Source organism: Cryptomeria japonica, chromosome 3 (genome assembly GCF_030272615.1).
Source record: "Cryptomeria japonica chromosome 3, Sugi_1.0, whole genome shotgun sequence".
Lineage (NCBI taxonomy): Eukaryota > Viridiplantae > Streptophyta > Pinopsida > Cupressales > Cupressaceae > Cryptomeria > Cryptomeria japonica.
Genome location: NC_081407.1, coordinates 341,255,388 through 341,273,292, shown reverse-complemented (window position 1 = coordinate 341,273,292; position 17,905 = coordinate 341,255,388). Strand labels below are relative to the sequence as shown.

Genomic DNA, 17,905 nt, shown 5'->3' with positions numbered 1-17,905 from the left:
AAGTTCAACTCACAAACTTACATACCGGTTTACAATAACCTTCACAAAGCTCTTCCTACTAGTTACAAGACAATATCAAAGATAACAATAATATCAACAACATCATTAATATTATTACTGATTCAATTGACATGACAACATAGCATATCATTAATGCAATCTTCATGCAAATGCCAACAAATAGAAGATCAAAGCACAAGTGCAATATGATCACAACTCATTTCCCAATGCATCATAAATATACAAAGAAGATCAAATTGAAGAATAAAAAGGAAATGAACAAGCCTACCTCAAGATTGAAGAAACTCTCAAACACAAATTGCAACCTTCACACTCCACCAATGCTCACAAGAATCAGACAGCTTCAAGACTCCCATAATTCAATTCATTCAATACCATACCCATAAAATTTATCTTCCAAAATCATCCAAGATCAATAACGCAATTTGTCCATGGAGAAGGTTTTTAGAAAACATGCAAAAAAAATGCACCAAGTATTAAAAATGAGCTCAATTACAAGTTATAAGCTCTATTTTTGGAGAAAGAGAAAACAAAACCATTCAAAAACCAATATAAACTCACAAACCATTAAACTCCCAAAAGCCCCAAATATAAAATTACTCAAATAACTCCATTTCACATACATATATGATATAATGCACATTACAATATTAAATTGTAACAATAATGCTAGATACCACTAATATGGATATTAAAGTGACCACAATATGCAACTGACCAATTATACACATACAATCTTTACTGGATTCTCACAATATGTAGTAGGGTAACCAATCATTACCTCAATGGCAACCCATAGGTGTAATCCCATGAATTAGGGATGAATCATCCTAATTAGTAATGATGGCTTAGGCTAGAAAACATGTTTGGCCTTGTGCTATCACTTGTAACCACTGTCAAGGACATGGGCACACTCAAACCTATGAAGTGGGGTAAAGTCGATGCCATTTATCTACATCAACCAAAACATACAAACACATATGCATACATATACATATAATATAATGTAACTAAAACATCATTAATCATTCCCCAATCGAGGTCACATAAAAAGCATAGTTAGTAACATCATATCTCATCTAAACACGACATCATCAAAGCATCATCAAGTAATCACAACATAATTGGTAAAATCAAAACATCCTCTTATAATAATCCAAACATCATCATATAACATCATTTCAAGTCATCGTAGAGTCATCATGCATACATGATCATCACTGAAACTAAAAGTGTAACCTACTATCCACATTAACATTGCTATCATCATATGAAAAACATAATACAACCGTAAGTAGGATGCACCACATGGGTGTCAATGCTAAGGAATAATATACGCAAGGTAATGGGATAAAGCATATACAAAGTCTAGTGCTAATCAAAATAATCAAATGATAGAATGCAAACATGTGAGACATTACACACCCCTTTCAAATGAAATCATAGTCAAGGTTTAATCCCATCTCCAAACTTATTATCATAATCATATCAAATATCACATGCTTATTCACTTTTTTCAAAATACATAATGTCATGATTAGTCTAAGGGTGTGCCTCACATATTCTAGGTGTCTTTTCCTCTTTACCTCTTTTTTGTGAAATGTACGCCCAACAATTGTAATGGCTCTTGTAGCTGATCATGAGTAAGTATCGGGATAATAGTTGAGCTTGACCGAGTGTAGAATGGTGTTTAAAATACTTGTCAAATATTTCCTTTGAAGTTATATGTAACATATCTATAGAAGGAAGTGATCCCGATCCCTCTCCAATAGTAAATTTTGGTTGGGCCTCCTCCTTTACATCAATTGTGTATGGTTGAGCCCCATCCTTGACATCAATTATATGTGATTGGGATTCTTCTACTTCAGTATCTAAATGAGGATCAACTTCTACTCCAACTTTTGTATGTTTCCCTACACATATCATATAAAAGAGATTTAAGACTTTAGAATATATTTAAGAGATTGATAAATGCAAACTCATTTTAAAGAAGTTAAAGCAAAATTTTAACATTTTATTATTTTATCACTCTCTATTATATATTTTATATAATCTTAAATGATATCATTATTTTTGCATTTAATCTAAAATCACTATAAAACTAAACATGTATTTCTAACGTCGTTTTCCTCATTTGAGTATATACTTACATAATGATAGAAAAAATAAGTGCACACAAACATAGTTTGAAGTGACTTGCACAATATTTTAAACTATTTAAATAACATACAAGATTGAATCCAACATATCGTACCCATGATGTAGGAAAGAAATATTAAGTCCATGCATACATGAAAGAAAAGGGTGTAAAATGAAAAAATAAAACGTATACAAAATTTAACATTAGCAACTTGCAAAAACAAAGAACCTAAAGGTATGAAACAATTCTAAAAAAAAAATCTATTTATGAATGATTACATCGAGATTAGAGAAAGGTGCACCATATATGAAATTTTAATTTTATAGAACTTAGAGAGAGAAATAATTACAAATCTATTGATGGAAAACTATGTTAAACATTCAAGATTAAAGAGAGCTAGTTCCATATATTGTGATTAATTTGAGTCATTCTAAATACAATGAATTTAAGTGTTATTCAATGAAATTAGTGTTTTTTAAAAAATAAAAAAGTGTACATGATGTCTAAGATTAAATTATAGAATTGTGTCACAAACAAGGTCTTTAAACGAATATTGTTCTTTTAATTTTTTTTAATAATTTAATAATTTGGACACTTTTGTTTAAAGGTAGCTTTTAGTCATCTTGTATGTGCCATGTTAAGGGCTTTGTTTGAAGGTACTTTCAAATCAAGCCCCTAATTTTCCACTCTCTACCCTTCCCTGCAACTTTCTATAGATTTTTCGCTTTCAAAGCATGGGTTGAAGTTCCAAATAGAATCAAGTTGACAAACTAAGTTGCATAATCTTATTCTTCGAAATGAGATTTTCAAAAAGTACAATTCTAATATATTTAGTTTTATCATTTATTTATTTTTTTAGTTTTATTGAACTTCCATTTTTTACCGAACATCAAGTTATTCTACACGTGGAAAAATAGGAAATTGTTAAAAAAATTATGAAAAATGTCTACACATTAGAGATTGATGCCCTTGTTCCAACAAAATAAAAATAAAAATTAATACATACAAAACCCATCATATAAGACATCATACACCTATGTCTAAGTTATAATTAGTTTGACTTCAAATCTTAATTTTGAAAAATAAATTCAACAAAACATTATGAAACCAAATGAAAACGTTAGATATTGGTGTTACAAATTAAATTAAAAAAAAATCAAAATTTAATCATTTGTATAAAAAAGTTATGCATGATGTCATACACATCACTTTAAAAAAATGTTGTTTACTATTAAAAATGACTTATTAAAAGAGTAAAAGAATACAATTTAATTCTAGTGTTTTTTTTAAATGCATTTGGAATCTACACATAAAATCTTACAAATCACTAGTTCACATCATCTTCAAATTCCTAATAGTTTTGCTAATATAGATGTCCGAAAAAAAGATTTATTTCAAAATGTTGATTTCAATATCAAATTTGACCAAAAGATATAATTAATTATTGTGGGATCGCCCAAAATCTAGAAAAAAATTTTGAATAAGGGAAAACAAGTTTTGAAAGGACTTGAAACCCTATACACATAATTTAGAAAATTTAAATTTTTTAAAAAACTATTACACATAATTTTTAAAGAATTAAGCTTTAAAAAGATTTGAAGGAGTTTTTATCACCAAATTCTAAAAAGTTTTTCTAAAGATCTAGAGAACAAAGGTTTAGCATTGAATTCAACCACTTGAATTCAATTTAGTTTTGACAACCGTAGTGAGACTTATGAATAAAGTGTTATATCCTAAATTTTAATGCTATGTGATACCTAATACTTGGATGAAATTCTCATTTTTTGGCTAAAAATATATGAGGAACCTTTTGCAAAGATACAAAATATATTGTTGATTTCAAAGGAGAATAAAATTCATTTGAATGGTTACAATTTTATATTTCTAAGAGAAGTTCAAAGGCTAGTCTTTTAAATTTTGTTTGGAATGGATTTGTTCATAAGAGTCATCAAAATTAGAGGCAAAATAAATTGGCCTAATCAACAACAAACATCATTAAAATAAGGAAGCTTTTCACGAGTAATTTAATAGTTAAGAACAAATATAGCTATCTAATGAAATTTATTCATGGAAAAAGGATCAAGAAAATTCATATATATGTATATGAGAATCATATTTATAATATTTAATTACGAACTTGTCAATGTATAAATTTGCGAGAAGGTCCACAACAAATTACTAATTACAATATATCCCCATGTGAAAACTTTAAATTAAGTTCCACACAAGTTAGAGAAAATGATATACAACTCATTGAAATCACATATTCAAAATTTAGATCTAAATGCATCATTCTTAAATCTATACATGAGAGGATGTACATCATATCAACATAACATGGATTTTGGATAGAAACACATTATGACATGTAAAACTTAAATAATCTATAAAATATTCAATATTCAAGTATTTACTATGAATAGGTAATAAAAAACTAATAAGTATACTCTTGCATACTCTTAATCACAAACAATGATAAATAATTTAAATGATATCATCATGTACGATGTACCTAGGTGTAGTGTTAGTTTTAGGTTCCAATAATGAACTTGAAGACCTATTTTATTCGAGTAATATATAAAACATAGAAAAGAATAAATGACATGACATAGAAAACATAACATTATGTACTATTTTGAGTCAAATGTAAAAAAATCATGTAAATGAAATGTGCTCAAAGTTAAATATGTCATTAGGAACTTGCATAGCATTGCCAATCTCCTTAGAATAAGTTTGAAATATATAGGAATCATGAAGAAGTGAAGTGAGATCCCTAAAGAAAGAGAAAGAACATAAGCAATCATACAAAGCTTCCATAGATAAGGCGATCCCATCATTATGATATGGAATATTAGTGAATCTATAATATTGGATAGAAGCTAAGAACAAAGACAACGCGAATAAATATTGTAAACAATGTTCTATCTAAAAATCTAGGTTTACTAATTTTTTTTAGATAAGAATGCACTTGAATGGTCCTATTTCATAAAGAATGAAATTTCATCAAAGGAATATTTAAGGAGAATCGAACAATCATTAGTTAGAAGAGGATAGGGGGTGAGGGGTAGGAGTTAGTAGCAATGGATCTTCTAGTATAAGATAGAGGTGCTAGGTACTCAGATAGAGGGAGTGTTAGATTTGATAGACCCAATTCTCCTCTCTTGGACTACTACTCATTAATGGCAAGAGGTTTCAAATAGTTTTTCTTGATTTGGTTGATTGATTCAAAAGCAGTAAGGCTTTTACTCTAGTTCCAGGGTTAGAACCATGATAGGTTTATCTATTGGCCTAGGTGAATCATCCACTATTAGTAGGTATCTCTTTGGTGGAGAACAAGGGTAGTAGTCTACTATTGAAGAAAAGAGAAGCATGCGATTTTTATAGCTAAAGATATTACTAAAAATACCTAATAAATATAATAAAAATATATAGCCCCTAGGTTAACATAAGTGCGTGCAAGGTGGGAAAAAACTAGACTATGTTTTACTTGAGTTTAAAACTTACAATAGAAATAACTTAGAGCTAGGAAGAGGGAGGGATCTCAAGAGGCTAGATGGGGAGGGAGAAAGCTAGTCTAGTACTTGATGTATAGGCCTTTTAGAGATAGATAGAGATCTAGATAGACAAAACTCCCAAAAGATATTAATCTAGCAAAAATTTATATCTAGGTAGAGGATATAGTTAGAGAGGGAGAGGGATGGATACAAAGAGGTGACAACAATAATGGAGAGGTCCAAGCTATTACTATTTACTAAGTTGTCATTAGTTTTATGTCCAAAGTCATCCTATATACTCTAGTTGGTTAATACTACCAAAATATTCAGTCGGTAAGTACTAAGGCTATTGGTTATAGAAGAAAGGCTAGTCATTGAGATGAGAAATACTGAGCTACCTACCGAGTAAAGTTCTTATGCCTACCGAGCAGCAAAGAAGGTATACTGAGTTAATCTGAACCAAGTGGAAATGTGTTACCAGATTCAATGAACCTGGACACATATGTGGAAACGTGTTACAAGATTCGAGAACAAGGAACCGTTATTACATAGGAAATTGCATTTAAAGATTTTGTATGATTTTGAGGAAGTTTATCCAATGAAATAATTTCTATGTTTATTCATTCGATAAATCATGTTTGTATGGTTGATGTATGACAAGATCACCGTCTCAGAGATCTATATATACAGAGTGATTTGAGTATCTAATACAGGAGGGAAGATTGATGATTTGAAAATGAAAATCATGAGAGAAGATAAGATGTGAAGAGTGACATAGATATTCAGAGGTCACCAAGAAGGTTTTCAGAGAACAGTTTAAGGGATAGAATATACAGAAGAGGTCATCGAGTTGATTTATCAATTACCGAGGTATACTATGAGCAAGGTAATTTCATATTGAGCACATAGAGTCTGCTATAACATTTTAGATGTAAATTTGCAGATATTTTGTAAAGATTTTGATTGAATTATTTGAGTTGTAATATAAACCTTTAACAGGGTAAAAGACTCTAACAAAGTCTATAAATTGTAAAGCCTTTAACCAGGTACAACATTTTGTAAAAGTGTTTGTAAAATCCTTTAGCAAGGTAGATCTAAAGATCTTGATACACAGGGTAGGCTATCAGAAATAGCTAAACATGTAGCTCTAACCGAGCAACCTTTATTATTGCAGTAGTGGAGTTGTGGGTGCCATCCCCACTGCAATTTTTCTCTCTAACAAAGAGTTTCTGCATAACCAAAATCTTTGTGTTATGGAGTGAAATGTGTATGGTTGTTATTTCTGTGATTATGTTTCAATTTTATATATTTATGAGATCAACAATATTCAGTTTATGTTTATCAATAAGATTGTTTTTTGAAGAAAAGTTTTGAAGTACTAATTCACCCCTCCCCTCTCAGTACATTAGCTTTCCTAGCCAGACCTAACACAAGAAATGAGGGAGTGAAAGGTAGGGGGAGGGATAAATAAGTGAGAAGGAGAAATCTTTCTAGGGATAGCAGGATGGAGAGGTAAGTAGTGGGAGTTAGGTAGATCTTAGGTAGATTTAAATCAATATCAAAGGAGAGAGAAATATATTGCTTGATCTAGATAAGAGAGTATAACAGGGAGAGGGAGTGATCTTGAGAGGCTAGATGGGGAAAGAAAAACCTAGGCTACTACTTGAGTTAGACCAAGTCTAGATAGAGATGGAGGGAGAGAGACATATTAATAGCTCCTGGACTATGTCTAGGTAGAGAAAATAGTTAGAAAGGTATAGGGAGGGATATAAAGAGGTGAGAAAAATATAGTAGAGAGGTATAAGGAGCTCAAGGGAGTGAACTTGTACACTAGGGAGAGGCAAAGATCTAAGGCTTGAGAGATCCAGGGATAGTGGAATGAAGATGTAGGTAGATTAAGATTAAGGTAGGTGTAGAGATTAATAGGTAGAGATATAGGGATAGAGGGATAAAGAGAGACATATTGAGATCTAAATATATAAAGTTTAAGAGAGTATAAAATACAAACTTGGGGAGAGGGAGGGAGCTCAAGAGGCTAGATAGGGAAAGAGAGACCTAGTAAGAGTTAGACCTTCTGGAAAGAAATAGAGATCTTGATTTAGAGGGAGGTATAAATATTTAATATAAGAGAGGTCCTATACATGTCTACATAGAGAGGATAGTTAGAGAGGAAGAGGGAGGGATCTAAAGAGGTAGATAGGGATAAAGAGGGGTTCCAAAGAGATAGAGAGAGGGATCTAGAGTTAGGTGGAGAGAGAGATAAAAAGATAGAGGTGTACTTGAAAAAGTGTACAAAGGTAACCTGATAGAGAGATAGAGAGAGAAGGATGGAGGGAGGAATTGAGGGATAGAGAGAGTTAGAGAGACTAGATATGGAGGGAGGGAGTGAGACGTAGCTTGGTAAAAAGAGTGGGTGAGAAAGAGAGTTAGGGAGAGGGAGAGAGAGAGAGAGGGAGAGGGAGAGAGAGAGAGAGAGAGAGAGAGAGAGAGAGAGAGAGAGAGAGAGAGAGAGAGAGAGAGAGAGAGAGAGAGAGAGAGAGAGAGAGAGAGAGAGAGAGAGAGAGAGAGAGAGAGGTGGGTAGTGGTATAGATAGGTATCTAGTAGGCACTAGGGATTATAGTAAATAATGAGGAATGAATTGAACTAAATGAAACAAAAAATGACATCCTACTACATGCAATCTTGACCTAGATAAAATCTTAATTTTTAAAAAAATGTGTGTATATATTTGAACAAGCATGAATAATAACCTAGATTAAATGACAATTATCTTTCCATGCTAAAAACTTATATTTTTGGAATAATATTAAATAGGAAAGAAAAAATGCATACCTTGTTTTTTTCTATGATATATTGCCATTCTTGCTTCACGCATTTGTTGTTCCTTTTTCGGTGAATACTTTCGTGAGGTCTTATTTTGTCTTGTTTTTTTGTTTCCCATTTCCTTCCTTGTAAAATATGACTTGACAATTCCTCTATCAAAATATTTGTCTTCCAAAATCTACCATGATACACAAAAAAGTGAATTAATCTTGCAATATTGATTTCAAAAAAAAAAAAAAAAGTTCATATTTATATGCATTATGAATTTAAAAAAACAAAAAACTAACTAGTTGGCCAAGCCTCTGAATGAAGGTCACTCAATAAAAAAATCCAACTATTTTTTTTAGGCTCCTTTATTTGAAGGCCACCATACCAATATTTTAATATTATTTTAGTAATCATTTAGGGGGATTCGAATGAAGTGGTCATCATTCAAACCCCTCTTCGAACGAAGGGCTCTAGATGGATTTGAACAAAGGGATGTTCATTCGAACAACCTTATTTTGCACTTGTGCCCCCTCCATTTGCAATTTCTATAGACTTTTAATTTTCATGACTTCGATTTAAGATCAAAATTGAAAGCTAACAAATCTAGCTGCAGAATCATAGTCCTCGAAATGAGCTTTGCAACAAGTATAGTTTTAATATATTTTGGCTTTATTATATTTTGGCTAAAGTTTAATTGAACATAGGTTTTTTACCAAACATCAAGCTCTTTATTCTACACATGTGGAAAAATGATATATTACTAAAAAATCTTCTAAAAAATATCCTGGCACTAGGTATTTCATGTCCTTGATCCAATAAAAAAATTGAATTTTGATACATACAAAAAAAGTTATGTTGGATAAAATACACCTTTGTAAATTATAATTGGTTTGACTTCAAAACTTAATTAGAAAAAAATTCAAAACAAAATTATGAAACAAAATGCAAACACTAGATATTAGAGTTACAAATCTAAATTTGAAAATAAATAGAATTTTATCCTTTGGAGAAAAAAAATTATGTGTGACAGTATATGCACCACTTTTTTAAAATTTTGTTTACTATAAAAAGAACTAGTTACCAAAGGAGACACAAAAAAATTACAATCTAATTCTATTTTTTTAAAAATATATTTAAAATCTATAGACAAATTCTCACAAACCACTAGGTCACATCATCTTCAAATTCCTAATGGATTAATGAATCAAGGCACTAGAAAGTGAAAGTTTTGTTCAAAATACTAATTTTAATGTCAAGTTGGGCCAAAAAGTGTATCTCACTACTGTGGGATCAACCACAGTCTGTCAAAGTCATTTCATGTAGGGTAAGAAGTTCTTTAGTGAAATAACACTAGGGAAGTGTAAGCTTCTTGGTTGGGTTGTAAAACACTTTGATGATGTTCTCACCTTTATAAGTACGTATAAGAAGTACTTGATAGTTTTAATTATTTATGCACTTTTTGTACTTGACCATATGGTTTGTTTGTAGAAGAATTGATTTCCTAATGTAATTTCTAGCATTTGGGCTTATGTAATTTACATTCTTATCCAATGTTAATTTTATTGTCACTGTTACTATATTTTCTAAACAATTTGGCTCAATAAATGTATTTTTAATTTTAATATTTTTGATTAACAAGGTAAGTAAAGATTGCAAAGATTACTTTAAACTTAGTATTTGCATATCTGAAACTTAGATATTAACCCTTCAAAGTAAGATTGCAGAATCAAAGTGAGAAAGAAAAAGCTATTACATAGTCAACACAAGATTTACATGGAGAAAATCCTAAGGGAAACAATCCACCAAAGAAAGAGAGGTAAGCATATTAATAATAAAAAAATATTATACAATAATACACATCTTTGAAAAACTTTGTAGAATCTAGAAGCACTTGAACACCTACACAATTATAAAAAACTTGATAGCACCACTATTCAATGCCCCAATTAATAGATACTTGTGGGAGGGAAAACCATTGTGGCATCCCAAACAAGCAACAAAAACAACTTGGAAAAATTCCACACCTCCCTTCTTGAAATCATCAATTTAGCCCAAAATAGCCACTTATAGATGCTCTTATAGTTGTAATAATGCATCTCACCAAATTGGATGCTTATGAACCAAGCTAGCAATATTATGTCATGAATGTTGTCATAGAATGTTATGACATCTCTCTTAAAAATCATAGATGCTCTTACAACATCGTGCATATGTCCAAACAACCCAAAATTGAATATTCCAAAGGGGATGCCTAGCTATTTTGTCATTTTGCTAAAGTTCAAATAGGAAGGTAATTTTGTCCTTAGAAGAGCTCTTTTATTATTGTTAGTAAAATGGTTTCATCTCTTATGGGTAAAATTACAAATAACATTAGGGGGTTATATAATAAAACAATTTACAAGGTTGATGATACCTAAATTCTAATAGTGTTCCCACCTCCACAATAGTGATGATGCTTAATCAAATTGAGTTTCTAATATCATCAAGAATTAAATCATTGAAATGAGCAGCACATGGGCTTTAAAATGATGTGGGGTAATTTTGCATGAGAAGTTTGTTGCCACAATTTATTGCATTGTCAATAATAAATTGGACTTCATGTTACAATGTAACTTCCATCATTATCTCAACAAATAGTGAAATTATGTTGTGCTAATTTCATTTTATATATGAATCTACTAATTGAGAAAAAAAAAAACCATTTTTGGATACAACAAGAATGTTGATCAATGCATGATTCATTATGTGAGAATGGATTTTAGAATAATAAACAAAAATAAAATAATCTCTTGAATATTGCAATCAAATACTAAAATATATTCAAACCTTTGATTGAGCACTTTCTCTTTTAAGGAATATTTTCTCACGCTAATGAATGTTGTTACCCAAACAATCATGCAAGATCTCTACAATTTGTACATGTGATTGAATAACTACGAATTCCTCTATATGGATGCAAAATGATTCCATAAATAATTAAAAGATGATTAAAATTTGTGAAAGTATTATTTTCATAGGTTTTTGGATGAGGAGATGAATGGTTGAGATAAATTTGATTTAAATATTTGAGTTTTTTTATTTAAAACTAATTTACAGTTCTTTTGATTTGTTTCATTTAGGAATGTGGAAGCATAAATCAATAAATTAAAAACTTGCATGACTTGATGAGTGGAAGATATTGACCTTTGAACATGATATAATTATGGCATGTTGAGAGGATTAACTATCATTGCATGTTTATTCATAAAATTTATCAAGCTAATCAAATAATTATATGCATGATTAATTACACATGCATGCATGAATTTAGTTAGCATTTGATTTAATTATGAATTGATGCTAGTGGATAAAATAAGAAAAAATAATTAATTAGTTGACATTAATTTTAATAATAATTAGATAACTAATTAATGCTTAGCTAATAGAATATATTGATATGGTTCAACTAATTAAATTAAACAATGTAGTGATGTTAGAGAGAATTGGCTAGGATTAACTCATGTGTAGAATTAATGATAAAAGGTAGTAAAATTAAGGTGTCTTTAAAACCCTTTCATTAGTCCACTAATTGGACATGATTGCAAATTTTTCTCTTCCATTTCCTATTGAATGTTCAATAAGTACCTTAAAAAAATCTTGTACCACCTCTCTCAACATGCCTAGTTTAAGTTGCCTAGATGATGAGATATTAAAACCAAGAATATCAATATTAATAACATCAACGATGTCCTACCAAAAGTTTCCTATTGCCTTCCTTATTTGTGCATCAAATTTTTCCCTACATATCATGATTTCAAATAATGATTGAGATCTATGTTGTATGGGGTACATAAGAGGCTTTAATCCTTTCACCACTAGTAATATGTTTCTTGAATGTGATACTTGGTGGTGGTGAAATAGAGGGTTTTCCTTTATGATAAATATAATTATGCATTAATGGTATATTCCTAATAATCACCAACTACACGTTAGGTATTGTGATTAGAACAACTTTATTTTATATATTTTAAAATAATTAGTTGTGTGCAACATATTTCTCTTTGCAAGACACCTTGTTAGATAATAATTTAGATATAAGAGTTAAGTAATTTGTGATTGTGTATTTGGGTATGTGTTTTTTATGTTAATAAGTGGGATCTAAAGGGCTTGAACCCTTGTATAACAACAAAACTAGATAGTAGGAAAAACATGTACCATAAGAAATGGGACAAGCCAAACCACTCAACTAGGAAAAAAAGACTGAGATGCAACTACAACCAAGATGACAATAAAAATGATAAAATAATGATAGCACGAGGATCCCTAGGGTCCCATTACATGATAATAAACTTATCTCTAGTTGAATTTACACCCATCACTCTAGTATTTTTTTGGGATAAAAATTAAGGAAGACCTATCTTCTTCCTTCTAACAATAGTCTAGGGAGGTTATCCTCCAAGTCTATAAAAAAGAGAGGAAGTGAGACGGATCCCCCCTTAGATATCCTATCATTTTACAAAAGAGAAATAGACTTTTGAGGTGAAATGTGACCTTCTACCATATGTGTAAGTTGAAGCTCATTTGAAGCCAATGTAAAAATACTTTACAATATTAGAGAATGAAGTTCTCCAATAGGGTCCAAAGGAGCAAAAAGAAAAGGGTGTCCTAGCATCCCACTAGAATCTAAATAATCATTCTCATGCGATTAACCATCATCTTAAGGGGTACTATCTTTGAGAGAACTAGGAGCATGAGTAGAAAAGTGACCTTCATTAATATTCATCCACTAATTAGTTGTCTTGTTGTATCAAGAGAAAGGAAAATAACTAGCTAAGTGACCTATGGAAAATAATCATCTACATTTGAAGGGGATACCCTCATAGTCAATTGATTAATTCCAAGTCCTATCCCCAACCATTGAAATAAAAAATCCTACTAAAGAGATGGAAATGTTAATATCCATCAAGATAGAAGAAAAAGTAAAGGGCATCATGTAGGAAGTGGAATCATCAACCTTCAAGAAGCAACCAACAGAAGTGTCTATGGTCTCATAGCATGAAACCTCCCTAAATTGGAGGGGGAGATTCAAAATTCTAAACCACACCAAACACACATTTAGAGGCATATTTTGGTATATGTTAGTTTAAGTGGTTGGATATAGAAAATAGGGACTCATCAAATAATGACCAACCTATTTCTACAAAATAGAGTTTGTGTTTATTCATTAATGATATTTATAATGTAACTTTTGAACATGGTTTGTCCTGCATTATTATCATCATCACCCTCATTAAAAGCCTATGTTAATGAACTCAAGGTGGTATTAAAAATTTTCGTCATACTTTATGTATAGGCATTAAGTGAGAACTCTAATAGAGATAAGAAGAATTTCAGTTCAGATTGAAACTCAAAGAGTGTTAGAAGATCTCTTGTTCCCTCCGGGTATTTATCTTTTAATAGTAATTGATTTTTATGCAATGGACTCGAACATAGAGCTAGTGAATGTAGATATCAAATCACAAATCAATCATTTAATAAAAATTGTCACTATTGTAATAAGTTTGCACATAAAGTTAATGAGCGCAGAAGTAGGTTCAATTGGAATAGAAATAGAAATATAGGCTTTGGCAGAAATGTTCAATACTTCAATAGATATTGTTATACTTCAATTGCATATGGACATAAAGTTGTTGAGTGCAGGAGAAATAAGAACTTTGGAACAAGTAGACCTTAGAGAGGTTCGGTATACTACAAATGTAATGAGATGGGACATATTGTGAAAAATTGCAGAAACAAAATTTGAGAAATTCAATGGTTCAGAAAAGAGAATTGATATCAATAAAAAAAAACAGAAGATGAAGATGACATGAGTGAATAAATTAGATGATAAGGTTGAGGAAAATATTGAAGATGTATTCACACCTACTATGGTTGTTGACCCCTCTTCGAATAACTAACTCATATAGCATTGTTTGAGGAGCAGAGGTCAACACAGATCTTTTGTCCCCTCTTGGTTTGATGCTAGGTTGTTCTCAATATGACATATGTTTGGTGGCTCTTGAGTAGTTTTGGTGATCCAAAAGTTTTTATGTGGTTTCAATTGTACATTGTATCATCTTTTTGAAGACCTTTTGAAAACCCTAAGTGGCAATTATATAATGATTTTCAGATTTCCTTCGTGCATTTGTGTTTGAAGAATTGTTGAGTGTGAAGAAATGCAAAGGCGTTCATTCAAAATGTATTTTTTCAAATTCGTGATCTTTCAATGACAAATTCTAGAATTTTCAATATTCATAGTAAGCCTCGATATGTTTTTTAGAATCATTTGTTTATTCTGGTTGTGGGAGACCTTGTTGGTGGTCTTTCTGTGGTTCTTGATAAATTTTTACATAGAGAAGATGTTTGTTGTTATATTCATGTTTCCTTGGAAGAGTACACTCATAGAAAGATCAGTGATTTTAAAAGAATTTGTCTAGTCAATAGTGCACAAAGGTTTAAACTTTAAAGCAAAATATGCCAGTCTAGGGCATGTGGGTTTGGATACATGGAGTAATTTCCCTTTTTTTATAATGAAGATATAATTCAAATTGTGTTTAGTAGAATTCATGGAGATTATCTATGGTTGGATTGACCATACTTAATCTCTAAGGATACCCTGTCTTATGTTCTACTAGAAAGGTACCTACTCTTAAGTCAGTGAAGAATGAAGAGATGAATAGATTAACTAGTTTTGTATTAGATAAGAGAGCTCTTACAATCGATGGCATTGTTGGTTTGGGAGTTAAATATGCGACAATGGGAATTTCGTACAAAGTGTATTATAGGAATCAAGAAGGTTCATCTTCTTCTACTATAATGTATGTGGCTTATTAGATGGTGAAGGAGAATGTTGACTATGATTTATGTGAGCTTTTGAGGCATCAGTTGTTTGACAACCTCTAGTTCACAAAGGATGAGATGTACTCCTTATGGTATGGTTCTCTTATTATTTTCTTGGTTTTTAACTTTCTTAATATTGTATGGAAAAGAGATGTTACTGTTTGTACTCAAATTAAGGAGTATTTGGATAATTTGAATGATAGTGATGCTACTTGCCATAAGTTCTTTATGAATCTTTGGAAAGAGATGGTTACGAGGAAATGAATTCCTCCAAAGCTTATGGAATGGTATAAGGATGATATTACTTTCTTAGTTGATAAGAATAATTGTTTTATTGAAGTTATTCTAAGGGCTTCATGTGTGTCAAAGCTTCCCTATTAAGTGTCAGAAGATTAATCGTTGAGCATTGTAGAGATATACTTCTTAAATACCTAGACACAAGTGAAGAAAGATTCGGGATATATGATGAGATTGTGGGGATGTCTGATAGAAAGAAAGTTAGTAAAGTTGAAAGTGTATCAAAAGGAAAGAGATCTCGGAAATCATCTACAAAGGTTTCTTCCTCTATATCTAAAGTGTTAAAATTTGAGCATGTGAGTTAGGAATGAAAGGAATGTGCAGAAGTTGTAATTGTGGAAAGTGACGATGAAGAACCACGAAACACCAGCTAGCGTGCAGAAGGATGTTGTGATTGAAGAAAAGATATTTGCTTCCCTTGCTTGTTTCTGAGGAAAATTCTCTTGATTTTGATAAGGTGCTTGGCTTAATTGGTTGACCTAATGGTCTAAAGGATGTTTATCTTATCATTTTGGTATATGATCAAGACATTATTGAACAACCATGTGTGACATATTTGTTTTGAAACAATCTTGTTCCTAATGATGTTTTTGATGTTCTTCTGGAAGTGCTAGTAGAAATTTTGATTGAGTGTATGGCTTCAACTAAAAGTGTTAGCGGTGAATCGAGTGAGCCTTGTACAAAGAAAAATTTGGCAGATTAAATGATTGAGAAGTGCCTAAGGACACATCTTAATCTTAAACATGATTTTCTTGAGTTTAGGAAAGTGATGGATAACGCTAAATGGTTGTATCAGTATTCTTTCAAGAGGCCTACTGGCACGAAGAAATTTAAAGATGAGATAAACTTTATTGAGTCTCAACTTACCAAGTTAGCTCATTCATTTGATATCTACAAGGATGCAAATGGTTCTATGAAATATAAGGTTCAAGATATTCACTTTCAGTTGCACCAAGGGTAGAGATAGAGAGATGAGTATATGAAAATATTCTTTTGTCGTAAGGATGCAATGGAATTGCGATTGTCTACATTTATTAGATTATTGGTAGAAGTTGAAAAGGTAGAATGAAGTGTGATGAATGTGGATATTTTTTATGTTGCAGTCAATCGAAGTCTTGAATATGAATGTCCAAGTAGGATTCTTTTAGCTACTATTCGCTCATGAAATTCTTCTTTTGTGGGTCTGATGAATCAATTCAAAGAGACATGGCCTAGCAATGCATGACAATTTCTATGAGTTGTTGTAAGAAGGTACTCAATTTATCTTTTTTTGTTATTTTTGTTGGGTCGAAGTTACAGTTATGATCGGTCTTTTTGGCAAGAAGAGTTACCCTTTGTCTTTGATGTCAAAGGGGAAGAGATCTTATTGATAGGGGGAGAAGTTTCTAAGGATAAATATGTTTTGTTTTACCATCAACAACAAAGGGGGAGATTGTTACACATATACGTCATCTTTTTTGTCATTGTTGTCAAACCTGTTAGTATGATTCGGATGTTGGTACTATTGGTTTAGATGTATTGTGATGTACTGAAATGTATTGTTATAGTTTTGTATCATTGTGTTTTTGTTGTTGTTGGTATGTAGTATGGAAGTGATGTATAGCATTTAAGTGTATGGTGCAGTATTTTGTCTAGTAGTTTTTTCTCTAGATTATGACCCCGATGTTTTTTTGCATCTGGTTATTGGTTCAGATGTCTATTTGATTGATTATATGTTATATAGAGTTATTTCTACATTGATGATGTACTTTTTGGATGGAATAGGTTGATGACATGAGGTGTTTTCAAAAAATTAATGTTCTTTGTTTAGTCCGGAAGTGATGTTGTTGCCGCTAACCAATCTGATTAACGATATTGCAGTCTAAAATATGTGTTTGCACTTAATATGTTTCAGATGGCTATGTGGACTATTGTAGAATTTTTTTGGTAGTTTGATTTTAGATTACCAGTTGATTGGATAAGTTGTTCTTGGGTGACTTTGTTACCTATGATATGTTCCGATATTGCTTCAGGAGTGTTTGGAGGTTTGCATTGCTTTCTTCATCTTGATATCATTTCAAGGATGTTATGGATCAGATGTTATTATTCCTAAGGAGTTGCGATGGACTACTTATTCTGTTTTTGGGTCTAGATTAAGCCATTGTGTGTAAGACAAATTGATTTGTACCATTTTGGGTTTGTATGGTTATATATGGTGTGTATAGAAATCTTTTTGGAAGGTGAGTAGACATGGTGTAGATCCTTACATGATTTTGTATGTTCCATATTTATTGTATTGATTAT

At 31.3% G+C, this 17,905-nt stretch overlaps 1 protein-coding gene across 1 annotated transcript; it reads right to left on the bottom strand.

Annotated features, from left to right (window-relative positions):
• Window positions 1-1,455: 1,455 nt before the first annotated feature.
• LOC131029382 (uncharacterized) lies at window positions 1,456-8,653 on the bottom strand. Its single transcript, XM_057959848.1, has 2 exons — window positions 8,489-8,653; window positions 1,456-1,934 (listed from the first exon to the last, which is right to left on the bottom strand). The coding sequence occupies exons 1-2, from the start codon at window positions 8,595-8,597 to the stop codon at window positions 1,564-1,566; spliced, it is 480 nt and encodes a 159-aa protein (XP_057815831.1). The 5' UTR covers window positions 8,598-8,653; the 3' UTR covers window positions 1,456-1,563.
• Between the last annotated feature and the right edge of the window lie 9,252 nt (window positions 8,654-17,905).

Coding starts and splice junctions, on each gene's coding strand:
- LOC131029382 (XM_057959848.1), bottom strand. CDS start 8,597: ATGGGAAACAAAAAAACAAGACAAAATAAGACCTCACGAAAGTATTCA. Junction 1,935..8,488: donor ATATCATAGAAAAAAACAAG/GTATGCATTTTT, acceptor TGATATGTGTAG/GGAAACATACAAAAGTTGGA.